Below are 16,842 nucleotides of genomic sequence, written 5' to 3' on the forward strand. Positions count from 1 at the left end.
TATTTTAAATCCTAAATATTTATTTATACAGACAACAGCATTATTCTTTTTCAAATAAAATAAACTATTTTTTTTGTGATCTCTAAAATAATAAAAATCTGAATTAAATTATTTAAACTTATAATTTATGCACAAATAGCATCAATATATTTAAAACTTTAATTATACCAAAATATTAGTGATATGTACTTCAGAGTACTACATTTTTCGATTACAAGTGAAAAAGCAAACAATCCCTAGTCATCTATGCAATTACCACTTTTACATAAATAATTTAATTTAAAAAAAGATTTCAACTTAAATAAAAACAATTCTAGGTATTTCTAATTGTTAGAATTATCAAATAAATAAACAAAACATTAATTAATTTTGTAAAAATAAGAGTAAAATTCTATTTTTAATGAGTTTAATTTATAATGAAGCTTTATTTTTGGCAATTTAGTGCTTTCAAAATAGTAATTTGATATGAATAAAGTATTAATTAGCTTACTTTAAATCAAGTTTTAGAGTTTTTAAACTAGAGAAATTTACTAAGCTACTACCTAAAATAAATAAACCCTAATTAGTTATATTGTTATGCGATACTGCTGTCATGAAAGTACTATCTCCTAATTTCAAATCTAAATTTTATAGCTTATAGCATTTTTTTAAGCCTAAGCACAAGTTAGAAATACCTTCATCACTTAGATTATTGCCGCTTTACAAATTAAAAATCAAATCAGTTGAATTAGCTACATAAAATAACAATTTTAAAGCAAAAAATATTTGCATTTCAATTTTATCCTTAAATTTTAGTATTAAACTTTTATTTGATAATTGGAGGGTTTATTATGATATTTATAAATAAATAAATAAATAAAAACTTAACCTTAATCCTAATATTAAATCAGTTAAATTAGTGCATTTTGCTAAATCTTAACTTATCTTGTATGCCCCTTTTATCCCAATTTTATTCCATCTAATTAATTAATTATTTTTAAAAATTAAAGTTTAAATAATATTAAAAATATTGCTATGCAATTCATTGTATTTTTATTGAGAAAAAATTAGATTTTTTGGAGTCTAAAGCGTTTGTTTTTATTGTTATTAGTTTAATCAAATAATTAATTACTTCAATAATTCAATAGTTTTTAAATATTTTAAATTAAATAAGAATAAAAAGAAATTTTACGTTAAATCTATTGTTAAGTTTTGTAAATTTTAACATTTATATAGGCCAAATCCTATATCAGCTATTTGATCTTAATTGATGTTGTTATATCTTTTATTAATAAATCAATTAGAATATTATAATAAATTTAGAAAGCAAATAAATGATTTGTTCAATTCTTAATTGTTTTTTTTATTAAATTATTTCTTAAACTTAAAATTTTTTACTTTTTAATTTGTTAAATTTATTGTTAAACTAATCATTTAAAATAAAAATTGAAAATTATAAATAATTTTTACCTTAAATCGATACTCAAAACTTACAGATTAGAGCATTATTAGAATAACAGATTTAAGCAAGCTTTTGAATCAAATGCTAATCTAGTCCTTTTTTAAATATTTAATAAATTTAATCTAAAATATTTTTATGAATAAATAAATTTTTAAGGATTAAGTAGTAATTTAAAATATTTTTCCTATTTTAAAAAAATAAAAATTTTTTTTATGTAATTTATTTTATTTTTAACTAAAAATTTAAATTTTTCTTGCCATTTTTATATGAGGCCTTTTAAGTTATTTAAAGGGAATATAATTTAAGAAATAAATAGGGTAATTTTTTAAGTTAGTTAAATAAATAAACAACGTGCAATCTATTATTAGAGTATTGAGATTCATGTATTTACCAATTTATATTCCTAAAGAATTTAAATGTTATACAGTAAATGTGCAACTATATTTTAAAATTATTTGAGTAAGATATTTATTAATATATATGAAAACTTTATTAATTTTATAATTAATCATGATTAAATTTTAATCCATTAAAGTTAAGTTTATTCATATAATTTTTTAACCTTAAAGCAAGCTATAATACACTTTCATTTTAATTATCAGATTTTAAAAACTTTTAATAAGAAATAAATTAAATTTTATTCAACTATAATTCAATTAAAAAAATTACTTCCTCATATGATTAATAATATTTAATCTATTACTGTATCATTTTCTTTTATTCTTAATATAAATAGAAGAAGAAAAAAATTACGAAATAAATAAATAAATATGTTATCTTTAATTATCGATGAATCTTACATTTTAAATTAAAAATAATAATTAAATATTATAATTTGTTATTATTTATTATACAGATTTCTGTAAATATTTTAAACCTAAATTGATTGCTCTCACTAAAGAAAATCTTTAATTTAATATTTTAATATATACTTTATGCATTAGCTTTTTAGCAATTTAAATTGTATTATTATTCATTATTCTATTTGTAAATTAAATAGTTTACAAAATTAATTCGTTAGTAAAAATGACAATAATTCACAATAAATATCAAAAAATTGTAAAAATCTATGTAACAAAAGATATGAAAAAAACTATAAAAATCACAAAAATCTCAACAATTACAAAAATGATAAATTTAAACTAAATTATTAATATTATTAATAAATAAACCACTAATATGTATTTATTTATAAATATCATTTTTCTAAATATTTCTTTGTTTAAAAATTTTTAAAATAATAATTTGTATTTATTAATAAATTTTATTTTATTTGATTAAGAATTCTTATTATTATTTTTGCTCTGAAATTTTCTTTAACTTTTTTTGTTGCTCTGAAAAAAATTTGGTACTTTTTTCATTATTTTTATATTTTCTTTTATTTAAAAAAAAATTTATTTTAATTGTTTAAAAAAATGTAATATAAAGTCAAATAGATCATTATCAATTATTGAATGAAGACATAATAAATTTACTCATATCAAACCAATATAAAAATTTAAAATCATTTGATAAAACTAAAATATATTTGACTCTTAAATTATACTATTTTTATTGAAGTTAGATTTATTATTTATTTTAGAAATAAAACTAACTAAAATATAAAATAAGAAAATTTCTTATTGATTGTGACATAAAGTATTTGAAATTTCTTTTTAATATGAACTTTAATCAAAGTACGCTAAAGCGTATTCCCGAGATAACATTTTTAACAAATTATTAATTAATTAATTAATTTACTTTATATTGCAGCTATTTTCTAGATTTTTTCCTTACAGTTTATACTAAACTGTTAAATTCTATTATTTAACTTGTTTGTTTTTATCAAAAAACATATTAATATTGCTAATACTTTTTTTGATAGAATGTTAATCTTATAAACTATATAAAATCTAATTTAAATTTATTTTTTTTGATGAATGAATTGTTTTGCTTCATATTGAATAAAGCTTCTGGAGTATTTCCTTACAAATTTAATTTAGCTATTGAATTACGTTTTTCACAATTCCAATTCATTAATTAAAAGTATATTTTAAATAAAAGGATTAAAAATTTTCTCAAAGTCACATAAGTCACTTTAATAAATAGTTGCAAAGGTAATAGATAAATTAGATGATTTAAAAAAACAAATAAACTTTTTTTCATGTTTATGATAAAAGAATTTAATTTACTAGCTACTCTGCAAATATATTGATTTCTTTAAATACAAATTTTTTCTTTTATAATTATTTGTATTGAATAATAAAAGGACTAGAAGCATTTATAGCTAATTTACAAAATATTTATTATAGAAAAATTTAATTATATTTTATTTTCTTGCTTTTAAATATATTTTTGATTAATTATTATTCTTTCTGTTGACTGACTTCACTAAAATGGAAAAAACCAAGCTACTTGAAGATAAATTTTCTTATTAAACCACTTTCTTGAGTAAAATAACATCTGCGTTATTAGGAATTTCGACTCTTATTGCATGGAGTGCTATTTTGAATTCTTTTGACTTCTTTCTTTTTAAATACCCTAAAGAGATTTTTCATGATGTCACATTTTTGTTTCCTATTCCTTTAAGATTTGCTACGTTCATTTGGGGTTTAGCTATGGGTAAGATATATAAAAAATATTCTATCAAGATTAATATTGGACTTTCATTGTTGATTTAATCACTTTTAATCGTCATACTGGTTATTACTGCTCAATTTATTGAAAATGTATATGGATTGATTATATGCATGGTGCTTTGTTTTATCATTGGAACATTTAATTGTATTTCTTAAAATTGTAGTATAGCATTTATCTCTCAATTCGACAAAAGTAACCAAGGTATTAATTAATTTATAATTACAAATAAATATCATAGTCTTAATAATTACTAAAAAAAGGAATTTTTTGGATATTCACTTCTTTGAGCGGACTTTCCATGAATTTTGCTAGAGTAGTTATATTAGCTATTTGTGGAAAAGATGAAGATGGAATTACTAAAAGAACATTGACTTGCTTTATAATAGCATGCCTGATAATTTATGCTACCATTTTCTCTCTATTCAAATTCTTAAAATCTGAATAAAATAATTAATATTCTCATTCAAGAAGTACAAGTACCACAGAAACAGTAGTAAAAAGCACTTTAGAAAGTTAAAGCGAAGAAATAACTATTGAATTTACTGAAAACGAGCAAATTTAATCCAAACCTAGCTTTAAGAGTTGCTTAAAAAGTGTGAGATACATAGCGCTCTTTCTTTTTACTAACTATGTAATTAGTTTTATGTTATTTCCAGGTGTTTCAATATATTAAAAAAGATATTCGTTTATAGATTCGTTGGCTTGGTCAAGGTAAATAATTCAATATTTGTCAAAGCAAATTTATTAGGAAAATTTAAATAAAATATATTTTTATTTGGATTGATTGAAAGTGAAATAGAAAATATTTATATATTGAAAAATATATTTTAAAATAAAACATTTATTTAAAAATCAAATAAATCAAAAATTTTTATTAGAAGTTTAATCCCAAGTAAAAGAGAAAAGTAGAATAAAATAATCAATCATTTAAATAGTATATTAATTCTATTTCAAGCTAATCAATATATTCAAATAAATAGTCTTATAATGTAAATTTTATTTAATCTTGGAGACTTCTTTGGAAAAATAGTCAGTAGCTTTCATTTTTATAGTTCAGTTCTGCTTTATACTTTAACTATTTTAAGAGGCATATTTTTCTATACATTTTTGATGTCTGCAAGAGAACCCGATAACTAATTCTTTCGAAACGATTATTTTGCTATGGTAGACATTTTTATATTTGGTTTGACACATGGCTTTGTAGCGAGCGGTCTTATGTAAATAGGAGCAAAAAAAAGTTCTAATCTTGAAGAAAAAAATATAATTTCATTTATTTTGGCGTTTTTCTTTACATTAGGTTTGTCTGCAGGTACTTTTTTAGCATTAATTCTAGAAGAACATTGAAAATAAAAATAAATACTATTAAAATCTATATTAAATAATTTAAATACTTACACTTCTAATTAATTATATTATCTGTATTTACAAATAAATATATTGTTTATTCTTAAGTTTATTTTAAAGAAAATAATTTACACAGAATAGATTAACTCATATCAAACCAATATAACAATGTATAATCACCTTGGTAGAATTAAATAAAATAGAATCATAAATAACAATTTTTATTGAAGCTAGATTTTTATTATAGAAATAAAACTAATTTAAATTTAAATTTAAGGTAATTGATTGATTGATTGATATAAAGTTATTAAAATTTAATTTTTAATAAGAATTTTAATCTAAGCATGCTAAAACATATTCTCCATTTAACATTTTTAACAAAATAATAATTAATTTACATTAGATTGCTTTACAAAAACTTTCTAGAGTTTTTCTATACAGTATATACTTAACTGATATATTCTATTATTTTCTTGTTTTACTATTGAAATACAAATATTGCTAATACTTTTTTTACACTTAAAAATGTTAATCTTATCAAGCTAAAAACTAATTTAAATTTACTAATTTTTTTTTCCAAATAAATCGTTTTACTTTATATCATATAAAGCTTCTTGAGTATTTCCTTGCAGATTTAATTTAGCTATTGAATTACATTTTCCTCTATTCCTGTTTATTAATTAAAAGTATAAATTTCAATAAAAGACTTAAAAATTTTTTCAGTGTCAACTCTTTCTTTTTTGTTTTGATTAGAAATCAATAAGTAAGTCACTTTGATATTAAATTGGAAAGATAATAGAAAAATTTGATAATTAAAAAAAATCAAATAAATATTTTTTAATATTTATGATAAAAGAATTTAATAATAACTAATTTGCGAATTCATTGATTTCTTTAATTACAAATTATATCTTTTATAATTATTTGTATTGAATAATAAATGAACTAGAAGTATTTATAGTCAATTTCCAAATAATCATAAATTTTTTATTATAAAAAAATTAACTTATTTATTATTATTTTATTCCTTTAAATATATTTTGATTATTTATTACTCTATTGGCTGACTTCACTAAAATGGAAAAAACCAAGTTAATTGAAGATACATTTTCTTATTAAACAACTTTCTTGAGTAAAATAACATCTGCACTATTAGGAATTTCTACTCTTATTGCATGGAGCGCTATTTTGAATTCTTTTGACTTCTTTCTTATTAAATATCCTAAACATACTTTTCATGATGTCACATTTTTGTTTCCTGTTCCTTTAAGATTTGCCACATTCATTTGGGGTTTAGCTATGGGCAAGATATATCAAACATTTTCTATCAAAATTAATATTGGACTTTCATTATTTATTTAATCAATTTTAATCGTTCTACTGGTTATTACTGCTCAATTTATTTAAAACCTATATGGATTGATTACATGCATGGTACTTTGCTTTATCATTGGGACATTTAATTGCATTTCTTAAAATTGTAGTATAGCTTTTATCTCTCAATTTGACAAAAGTAACCAAGGTATTATTAATTAACTTATATTACAAATAAATAGCATAGTCTTAATAATTCACTAAAAAAAGGAATTTTTTGGATATTCACTTCTTTGAGTGGGCTTTCTATGAATATTGCTAGAGCTGTTATATTAGCTATTTGTGGAAAGGATGATGATGGAATTACTAAAAGAACCTTGACATGTTTTATAATAGCATGCCTGATAATTTATGCTACCATTTTCTGTCTATTCAAATTCTTAAAATCTAAATAATATACTTATTCTCATTCTTTAAGTACAAGTAACTCAGAAACAGAAGTAAAAAGTCAGTTAGATAATTAAAACGATGAAATAGTTATTGAATTTACTGAAAATGAAGAAATTATATCCAAACCTAGCTTTAAGAGTTGCTTAATAAGTGTTAAATACATAGCGCTCTTTCTTTTTACTAACTATGTAATCAGTTTTATGCTATTTCCAGGAGTTTCAATATATTAAAAAAGATATTCGTTTATCGATTCGTTGGCTTGGTCGAGGTAAATAATTCAAATCAAAACAAATTTCTTAGGACAGTTTAAATAAATATATTTTGATTGATTGAAAGTGAAAAGGAAAATAATTAAATATTGAAAATTTTATTTTAAATAAAACATTTATTTAATTTTTTCAAATTAATCAAAAATTTTTATTTAGAAATTAAAATCTTTAAGTGAAAGAAAAAAGAAGAATAAATCAATTATTTAAATAATATATTAATCACGTTTCAAGCTAATCGTAATTTTTAAATAAATAGTCTTATAATGTAAATTTTATTTAACCTTGGAGACTTCTTTGGGAAAATCATTAGCAGCTTTCATTTTTATAGTTCAGTTTTGCTTTATGCTTTAACTATTTTAAGAGGCATATTTTTCTATACATTTTTGATGTCTGCAAGAGAACCTGATGATTAATTCTTTGGAAATGACTATTTTGCTATGGTAGACATTTTTATATTTGGTCTGACACACGGCTTTGTTGCTAGCGGTCTTATGTAAATAGGAGCAAAGAAAAGTTTTAACCCTGAAGAAAAAAATATAATCTCTTTTATTTTGGCATTTTTCTTTACTTTGGGTTTATCTGCTGGTACTTTTTTAGCATTAATTCTAGAAGAACATTGAAAATAAAAATAAATACTATTAAAAGCTAAACAAAATAATTAATATACCCAAAAACTTAAATTAATTATATTACTTGTATTTATAAATAAATAAATAAATGTGTTGTTAATTACTAAGTTTATTTTAAAGAAAACTAATTTACATTATGCTTAAATTAAATAAATTCCTATTTATTAATTTTTTAAATTATTACCTGTTTTTTTTAAAAAGTTTCTCTTAAAAATTAAAGTTAAAACTCATTGAATGAAAATTTAAGATAATATCAATGGAATATCAAATTGATATTTTTTAATAAATATTGTAAAAAGCTAAATTTTAAATACAACAAATCAAATTAATTAATTTTTTACATGTACCAAAATACATTAAATTATTAATTAATTAATTATAATTCTATTATAAAATATAAATATCAGATTTTATATATAAATATTTTGAGAATTAATTTAAAAAAAATAAATTAAAATAAAAATATTTAGCTGCAAAAATAAAATATTAATCATTTTATAAGAAATAAATAGCTCATTTAATCTAAAATAGTTTGGTATATGCTTGAAACATTAGTATTCCTAGTAGTTTATATTAATTTTGTTTAACTTCGCAAAACAGTCATTCAACTTATTTTAAAACAAAATTAATTTGGTAGATTGAGGAGCATAAATTTAAAGTAATTCCAAAAAGATTACTTTGTCGAGTTTTTTGATAAAAAACAAAGTTTAATTTATAATATATTAAAAATAGAAATACTCACTTAGTTATTTATTTTATTAACTTAAATATATTTTAAGTTTTATTGTAGAAAAAATTTGAATAAAAATATTATAATTATAAAATTCCCCTGAACTGAAATCAAATGAAAAGTAAACTAGAACTATCTAACTTTATCTATATATTTTTTTTTTGAGCGAAAAGCAATTTCATTTAATATATGACTAACTTCTTCTGGATATTTAATGCGCTATTTTTTATATCTTGAAGTAACCAGCACCATTTCATGTAATTTAACAAAATTAGGATATATTAATTTATTAATTTATTTTTCTTATGGTTGTTTTTTGCCAAAATTAATATGAGATGTTTATATTTTTATTAAAATATTGATTTTTTCCACAAAATTAATAATACACACATTCATACTTAACTTAATTACTTTAGATTTTTAATTATGATAGTAAGTAATTCAAGCTGAAATAAATGTAATCATTATCTTAGTTCTATCAAAAATATGACCAATTTTTATCATCTAAAAATTAAGCAGATTAAATAAGAAATTTGGTAAAATATAAAATCAGCTAAAATTAGTTGATTAAGGAATAATTTGGTTTGAAAACAAAATATGGTTTTATTTTCATTTAAAATATATAAGTAAAATGCATTTTATTATTAAATTTAATCAATTAATTAGTGAATTTATGTTTTTTATATTTTATCTAACTTTTGTATTCAGTGAGAGCGTATTTACTTATTTCAAAAAATACGTTTATTTAATTTTTATTTATAAAATGGTTAAATGTCATGCTTGCTTTGAAAATAATTAATTGCCGGTTCGTGCTAAAAAATAAATAATTAGCATTTAAATTAATAGAAATTAATAGATAGTAACTAGTTTTTAAAGATCAAACTCATTTTAAAGTCTAGTTAATAATTAATTTCTAAAAATCACCTAATTAAAATAATAATTTAATAAAAATCTTTAATGAGCCTGCTTGATAACTTTTTTTAGAGTATTAAATTTGATTTTTTGTAAATTTATTAAACCACATAAAGGAATATCATGACTTTGAAATAAATATTTATAATTTTATTTTTTATGAGGTTTATTTTATAAAAAATTAATTGCTAAGATTAATTGCCTATTTAGCTTGCAAACAACTTACTGATTGATATTCAAGTAGATTAGCATTTTTAAAAATAATTTTTTAATAATTTAATTAAAATAAGGAAAAAAAAGCTCTGATATATCAAGAAAAATCTAGTAAAATATGGAGATATAGTTAATACAATTTACATGGGAATATAATCGCTACCTATAAACTCAGCTAAATGAATTTAAATTCTTTTGTGACTTATTTTATTGATCAGGTAGGATATTAATTTTCTTTATTGATTTCTTTTAATACTCTTATTAATATAGGACAATCTGCTTTACATTGTTTGCTAGTGGCCATCATATTATTTAATTGATATTAATTTACTAGAACAAAACATAATCAATTAAGTAGAAAATTGTATTTTTGACTAAGATTATGATTGCTATGGATACTCTCAATTTATAACTAAAAAAGTATAAATCTATGAATTGAAAATAGTTATTATACCTTGTTTTATTTGTATTTAAAGGGGGACCATTATTACTACTTTTGCTTAGAAACTTCAGGTTTTAGTTATTATTTCTAAGAAAACAATTGGAAAATTTTGTATAGATCAATGGACAAAACAGGATTTAGATTAGATTTAGAATAATCTGAATAATAATTTTAAGATTAGAAATTTCTTAAAATTAATAATGATAAATTATTTTACAAAAATAGTTAGATTCACTTTCCTGAAGATGGAATGCCACCACTTAGGCTAATTGATGTAATTAATTTACTAATTAATGAATTGTTTTTAGTTCTACAAAAAATTTTTATATTATGATAATGCATATATACTCTAATTACTTATTTTCGGGCAAAAAAGTAATTGCTATAACATTTTTTTTATTTTATTTTATTTGATATCATTTTAAGGAATTGTTCCCTTTATTGACTTATTAAATGAAGAATTAGAGTAAACCATTTTTGAAAATAAAGTTTTCTTTAAATTTTTAAAATATTAAATAGCAATTTGAGAAATTTTGTAATTAATTAAAATAATAGTAGGATAGTGATATATTTCTGCTTTACGACTAGCATAACTATTTTGATAAAACTATAAAATGCGAATATCTTATTAAATTGAACACCTAAAGCCAAAATTTCTCTTATATTTTTATTTACTAATTCAATAATAAAATGAAATGGTCTCAACAATAAAGATTTTAGAATGCTTTCGCTTCAAAAGTATTTATATCAAATGGGGTATTAAATTATAATTCATTTTAATAAAATATAAATGATAAAATTTAAAATTAATAGATAAATTTGTTGCTAATAAGTGATAACAACTTAATTAAAATTTTGAAGGCAAGTGATTTTACTGAAATTCCTATTTTTGATAAAAACACAGTATTACAAAATAAAGATGATATTGTTCAGATAGATGTAATTTCTTTCATTAAAATAAAATTTTAACTATTAATTTTAATAAATTAGAATAATTTCATAATTGATTAATCATACTACACTATAGAATATGATCTTCTTTTTAATAAAGTCTAAATTGTAAAAGCTATTGGATTTTAATTATAATTTTACAAGCATCCATTTATAATGCCAAAAGATCGCCTTGATCCTTTTATATAACAATTTCAAAACGTAATCATTTATATTAGATAAATTTGTTTGAAATCTTATTAAATTTTATGATAAATATTAGGGAAGCTTAATTTATTTATAACAAAAAAATAACTTCTTACTCATGAATGCAACTTAATTATATACTAGTTAACTTTCTAAATTAAATATGTGCTAATTTAGCGAACAAAATTGTATTGCTAAATCAAATGATTTCTTTAACATATCATTTCTAGTATGTTATTAAAATTCTTAGTAATACATTTTGTCAGAAGGAATTTGCTATTTATGCGATAACCAAAAGGGATACTCTACCGAAGAAATCAAGTTAATAAATAATTATTTATTTCTCACAAACTTTTAAAAATAAATTTTTCAAGGCTCAGTTTTATTTAAAAATTTTAGATCTTATTTATTTATTTATTCAATGAATTCAGTAAAAAAGAGATATTTTTTATTTTAGAAATTTATTTAATTTATAAAAATTTCAAATTAATATTTTTTTTTAATTCATTCAGTTTTAATGGAAGCAATTGTTTTTCCTGCCACGAGTCTTGTAAAAGCTGTATAGGTAGCACAAATAACTAATGCACAAGTTGTTATGGAGAGTTTTAGTTAGTTAATTAAAGATGCATTTGCGATACTTCATAAGGATATTATTTAGAGTAAGACTTTTTTCTAAATAATTCTTATAATTTAATGAGGAAATAACTAAGTTTTATTTCATAAAATTTTGTTCAATATTTAGAAATGATGAATGCAAAAAATGTAATGAGAATTGCTAAACATGTCAAGCAAATTAATGCACAAGCTGTTTTGATGGCTATTTACTTTCTGACTTTAACTGCAAATTAATTTATGTAAGATTTGCATTTAAATTAGCTTTAACTTATATTTTATTATTATAAAATCATTAGACCTGCCATGATTTTTGCAAGACTTGCTCAGGAATTAGAGATGATTAATGTGAAAGCTGCTATGATAATTTTTAACTTTAAGACCAGAAGTGTTTTTGTGATACTTCAAAAGGATATTACATTTAGTAAACAAACCTATTTTGATTATCTTTAATAATTACAATTAAATAAAAAATTATTTAATTTAATAAGAAATAAATCGTGTCTCCAATGTGATAAGGCTTGTAAGACTTGCTATGGAAGCACCAGTAGTGAATGCATAATTTACTAAGAGGAGTAAAAAGTCTCAGATAATCCCAGTGAAGAAACATTTATGAACTATGAATCTGAGATTTTTAGCTAAGAGAAAATTGAATAAACAAAATAATAAATTTAAAAAACATCAGAAGTGCTATCATCAAGTTCAGTCGTACTGAGTTCTGTATAAAATATAGGTTCTAGCTCAAGTTTTGGCCTTTTATAATCTGGTTTAACTACATAAAAACTAGCCTATCTTGCATTGATAAAATAAAATTTGCCATAATAAATTTATGTTCCTTTAAAAATACTTTCAGGTATTATTCTTCTTAATTCTTAAATTTCTAAACATCCTCAATTAATTAAATAATTTAAATCTTTTTAAATTAACAAAACCAGTTAATATTTGTTTTAAAAATTTTTCTTTAAATAAAATTTATTTTTATTTACAAGTTTAAAAGTTTTAATGTGAAATTTTAAAAAGCAAAATCAAAATAATTTATTAAGTTTTATCAAATTTTTATTGAATTTTTAAATGATTTTTCAATTTTTAATTTACATTTTTATTTTAAAATAGGGCAACTACCTTCTTAGCAGTTTAAGGGTATTAATGTTTTTGAGCATTTATTAGATTAAAGTTTTTTATCATTCTAAGATAATAAATATAAAGATTTAGATTTATCTTATCATATTTTGCATAACTGTGGGCAATCTATAACTTTATTCTGTATTTGCTGTTTATTTTAAGCAATTTTTTATGTTTTGCTGGAGAAAATTAAGCACAAGAAAACTTAATAATTGTCAACTATTATTTTTCATAAAATATTTAGTTCTTTTATAATTCAATATTTCTAGCTAATTATGGGAGTCTTTGTTATAGGAATTAATTAATAGCTGAAAGAGTTCTTTTATGAGAGTGATTTGGATTATTTGGGAACAAAGATATCTGTTCTAGTAATCTGCTTTTTACTGTTTTTATTAATATTATACAAGCAATACCAGTATCTTAATCGATAAAAAGCAAGATAAAGAATAATTAACTTTTATGAAATCTGTAGAGAAAAAATATTGAACGATAGCATTTTTGAATCGAAATTGAGAAGAAATTTTACCTTGATATTTATAACTTTCTAGCAGGTCTTAATCCCAACAATTTTTATTTAATTTAGCTGGAGCTGGCAATCAGCTAATATTATATCTATTTCATTAGAGGTATTATTTTTGATAATATTAATAAGACTCATGCCATTCTAATCTAAACTAACAAACTTCTATTTTATTATGGACACATTATCTTGGATATCTCTTTATATTTAATTCTATCTTATTATCCACTTTAGCTCAATGCCTAATACTAATAATTACTCAACAATCCTTGACAGACTCAGTTTGTCTTTTGTAGTAACGATTCAAATAATTTAGTTTTTGCAACCATTCTTCATGGTTTTAGCAATAATAACATAAATTTATTAAATAATTTATTAAAAAATAAAGTATAGAAATTAAAAATAGTAAAAAAATCTATTGCTACCAATAAATAACTCATTCAATAGTTTATAATTCAAGAGTATTAAAATTACTTATAATAAAAATGAAAATTTGCACAAAAAAGAAACAAAAAAAATAGGTATTTTTAATTATATTAAAACAAATAGAGATTGGGCTCAAAATAAACAAATTTGAATCAAGCCTTTTATTGAAGACCTTTCCTTTTAAATTTGAATATTTTAAATAATTATTTGTCTATTTTTAAGTATTATTTAGTGCTTTAAATATGTTTGTTTAATAAATTAATTGTATTTTAGCTTTTTTTTATAATAATCATAAAATTGTTTATAAATAATATCTACTAATTTAAATACTATATATCCCTTTTATATTCTAATATTAAAAATATTAGTTAGTATGATTTTGTCGTAATCATAAAGTCATTCATTTTCTTAAATTAAATAAATTTCTTGATTCAATTCTATTAGTAATATTACTTTATTATTTAAATAATCTACATCCTTTTTTATATTCTTAAAATAATAAATATATTAGTTAGTATGATTTTGTAATCATAAAGTCCTTCATGTTAATTCTTAAATCATATAAATTTCTTGATTAAATTCAATTCGCAATATAACTTTATTATTTTTTAACAAATTAGATAAATAAATGAAAATTATTTTTATTGATTATATTTTTAAATGTTTCATTAAATTTTTCTATGGTAAGCACACCTCTTTTTTTAATTTTTCTTCACTCCTAGATTTATAATTATTATTTAGATAAACTAATTAAAACTATCTATTTATTTCTACTTTTTGCTAAATAATGAATGAACATTACAAAAAAAATTTTAAATGATTTAAAATGCTTTATATTTTAAAAAGAAAATAAATTTCATACAAATAATTAAGAATTAATAAAATATGAATAATTACATATAATATAATATAATATAATCTAGTATTCTTTAATGTATTATTTAATCTATTTGTAAAAATGTACATGCAAATTATATTAATTGATATTTGTTTGGTTGTTTATTTGTTTAGTTATAATTAAATCTCACCAATAATTAGCTGTAAAATTAGTTAACTTATGTTTTTTTAAAGTTTCTTCTAAACTTTTAAGATACTCAAGATAAGGACCTTCTCCTATCATTTAAGATATCATCTAATTTGGGTATTGTGAAAAGCCATTACAACCTAAAGATAAATTTAATTAGGTAAGATTAATACAACGTGCTAAGCCATCGCAGAGAGTTTACAAACCACTGTCCTATATATTACAATAGTCTAAATTGAGATTTAAGTTTGTAAGATTTTAGCATTTGTTAAATCCCTCTGTAAGGGCAGCTACAGTTTATTATCCTATTTAGATTGAATCAAATTTTAAATTGATTGATTCTAATTAAGTTAAATTTCCAATAGTTTATCCAATTCTTTTGACTGAAGCTTCTTTTAAGTAATTATGGCCTAAGCTTAATGAGAGATGCTTTAAATTTTTCATAGTCTGGATTTATTCTAATAGAATAATCATTTTTTCATCTGGAATTCTATCATCTCTTAATTCTAAATGAAGTCTACTAATATTCTAACATTATTGCAAAGTTTAAGCCAAGTATTTTGTACCATCTTCGTTTCCAAATCTATCCTTAAAGTTTAAAACTAAGGTGAATTCCTCTGAAGAAGAGTTCTTTTTAGCTTAGTCTATTGTTTCCTTTAAGTAGTCAACTAAGTTAACCTTAGAAGATGAAGATGAAAAAAAATTGAGTAAACTATTCATGTTATAGTAATAAATTTGATATATCTTTTTTTTATTAATATTTTCTAATCAAATTAATTGATATGATCTATCAGGTTTTAATTAAATTGAGGCTATTACTAAATTTGGTATATCCAAATAAATTATTGTTTATTCGTTTCTCTCTATCTATCTATTTGTTTGTTTTTGGTCTGCACGCTTACCTACTAATTTGTTTGTCTATTTTCAAATTAATTAATTAGACATTTGATTCTCAAAATTTTATGGCTGAGAGTAAATTAATTAAAATTGAAGAGAAGAAATCCAAATTAAAGATTTAAATATGTAAAATATATAATATAAATTAATAAGTCAAACCATTAAGCCTAAATAGGATTTTTATTTTAAATATTTAATTGTTTATTTTTTCTGGTTTGATAGGAGAGAAAAAAATTTTGTTCCATACAATATATTACATATATGTAAATCAATTTAGAATATGAATACTTATTTTAAAAAGTAATAATGGTATAATAATACTTTTATAAGTCATAAACTATGTTTTTATTGTTCATTTAGCAAACTACATCAATTTTTTTTGAATAAAAATAATTATATTAGGTGAATCAAAATTTCAATTTAAATCTATTTTTCTGATATTTAGATTTTCATAATAGAGTTATTATTAATTTCATTCTAATTTTATATAAAATTGTTTAATAATTGTTAGAAATAAAATAAATTAAAAGTTCAATTAGATTTTATGTAAAAAATATTATTTTGACTTCCATTTATTTATTTTGGATGTAATAAGTAAGCTACTTCTTAAATTTTGTTACTGTTAAATCTAAATTGAGGTAGACATAAAAATAAAAGAAAATAGAATACAAACAAGTTAGAGTTAGCTATAGATAGATAAATAGATATTAAAGACAAAAATATATTTATCAGTTTACAAAA

The 16,842-nt window shown here is 20.3% G+C and overlaps 6 protein-coding genes across 6 annotated transcripts in view; 5 read left to right on the forward strand and 1 right to left on the reverse strand. All coding sequences in view use genetic code 6, as the record gives it.

Annotated features, from left to right (window-relative positions):
• The window catches only part of TTHERM_000905070 (transmembrane protein, putative), a gene marked incomplete at both ends in the record, with an annotated part of 303 nt that extends 121 nt beyond the window's left edge, over positions 1 to 182 (forward strand). Inside the window, one exon of the mRNA XM_012800837.1 lies at positions 1 to 182. This exon is cut by the window's left edge and continues 121 nt beyond it. Within this exon, the coding sequence (XP_012656291.1) occupies positions 1 to 182 (182 nt within the window).
• Positions 183 to 3,816: 3,634 nt separating this feature from the next.
• Positions 3,817 to 5,404, forward strand: TTHERM_00907060 (equilibrative nucleoside transporter family protein; the record flags this gene model as incomplete). Its single annotated transcript, XM_001027084.2, has 3 exons — positions 3,817 to 4,261; positions 4,321 to 4,771; positions 5,041 to 5,404. 3 exons carry the CDS (start codon positions 3,817 to 3,819, stop codon positions 5,402 to 5,404), a joined length of 1,260 nt encoding a protein of 419 aa, XP_001027084.2.
• Positions 5,405 to 6,835: 1,431 nt separating this feature from the next.
• Positions 6,836 to 8,057, forward strand: TTHERM_00907070 (nucleoside transporter family protein; the record flags this gene model as incomplete). Its single annotated transcript, XM_001027085.2, has 3 exons — positions 6,836 to 6,926; positions 6,989 to 7,436; positions 7,694 to 8,057. 3 exons carry the CDS (start codon positions 6,836 to 6,838, stop codon positions 8,055 to 8,057), a joined length of 903 nt encoding a protein of 300 aa, XP_001027085.2.
• Positions 8,058 to 12,244: 4,187 nt separating this feature from the next.
• Positions 12,245 to 12,728, forward strand: TTHERM_000907088 (transmembrane protein, putative; the record flags this gene model as incomplete). Its single annotated transcript, XM_012800838.1, has 3 exons — positions 12,245 to 12,354; positions 12,412 to 12,536; positions 12,604 to 12,728. The coding sequence occupies 3 exons, from the start codon at positions 12,245 to 12,247 to the stop codon at positions 12,726 to 12,728; spliced, it is 360 nt and encodes a 119-aa protein (XP_012656292.1).
• Positions 12,729 to 13,509: 781 nt separating this feature from the next.
• On the forward strand, positions 13,510 to 14,243 carry TTHERM_000907089 (transmembrane protein, putative; the record flags this gene model as incomplete). Its single annotated transcript, XM_012800839.1, has 2 exons — positions 13,510 to 14,091; positions 14,148 to 14,243. The coding sequence occupies 2 exons, from the start codon at positions 13,510 to 13,512 to the stop codon at positions 14,241 to 14,243; spliced, it is 678 nt and encodes a 225-aa protein (XP_012656293.1).
• A 961-nt stretch (positions 14,244 to 15,204) lies between these two features.
• On the reverse strand, positions 15,205 to 15,924 carry TTHERM_00907090 (kinase domain protein; the record flags this gene model as incomplete). Its single annotated transcript, XM_001027087.1, has 1 exon — positions 15,205 to 15,924. One exon carries the CDS (start codon positions 15,922 to 15,924, stop codon positions 15,205 to 15,207), a length of 720 nt encoding a protein of 239 aa, XP_001027087.1.
• Positions 15,925 to 16,842: the final 918 nt, after the last annotated feature.

This window comes from Tetrahymena thermophila (assembly GCF_000189635.1).
Source record: "Tetrahymena thermophila SB210 genomic scaffold scf_8253908, whole genome shotgun sequence".
Lineage (NCBI taxonomy): Eukaryota > Ciliophora > Oligohymenophorea > Hymenostomatida > Tetrahymenidae > Tetrahymena > Tetrahymena thermophila.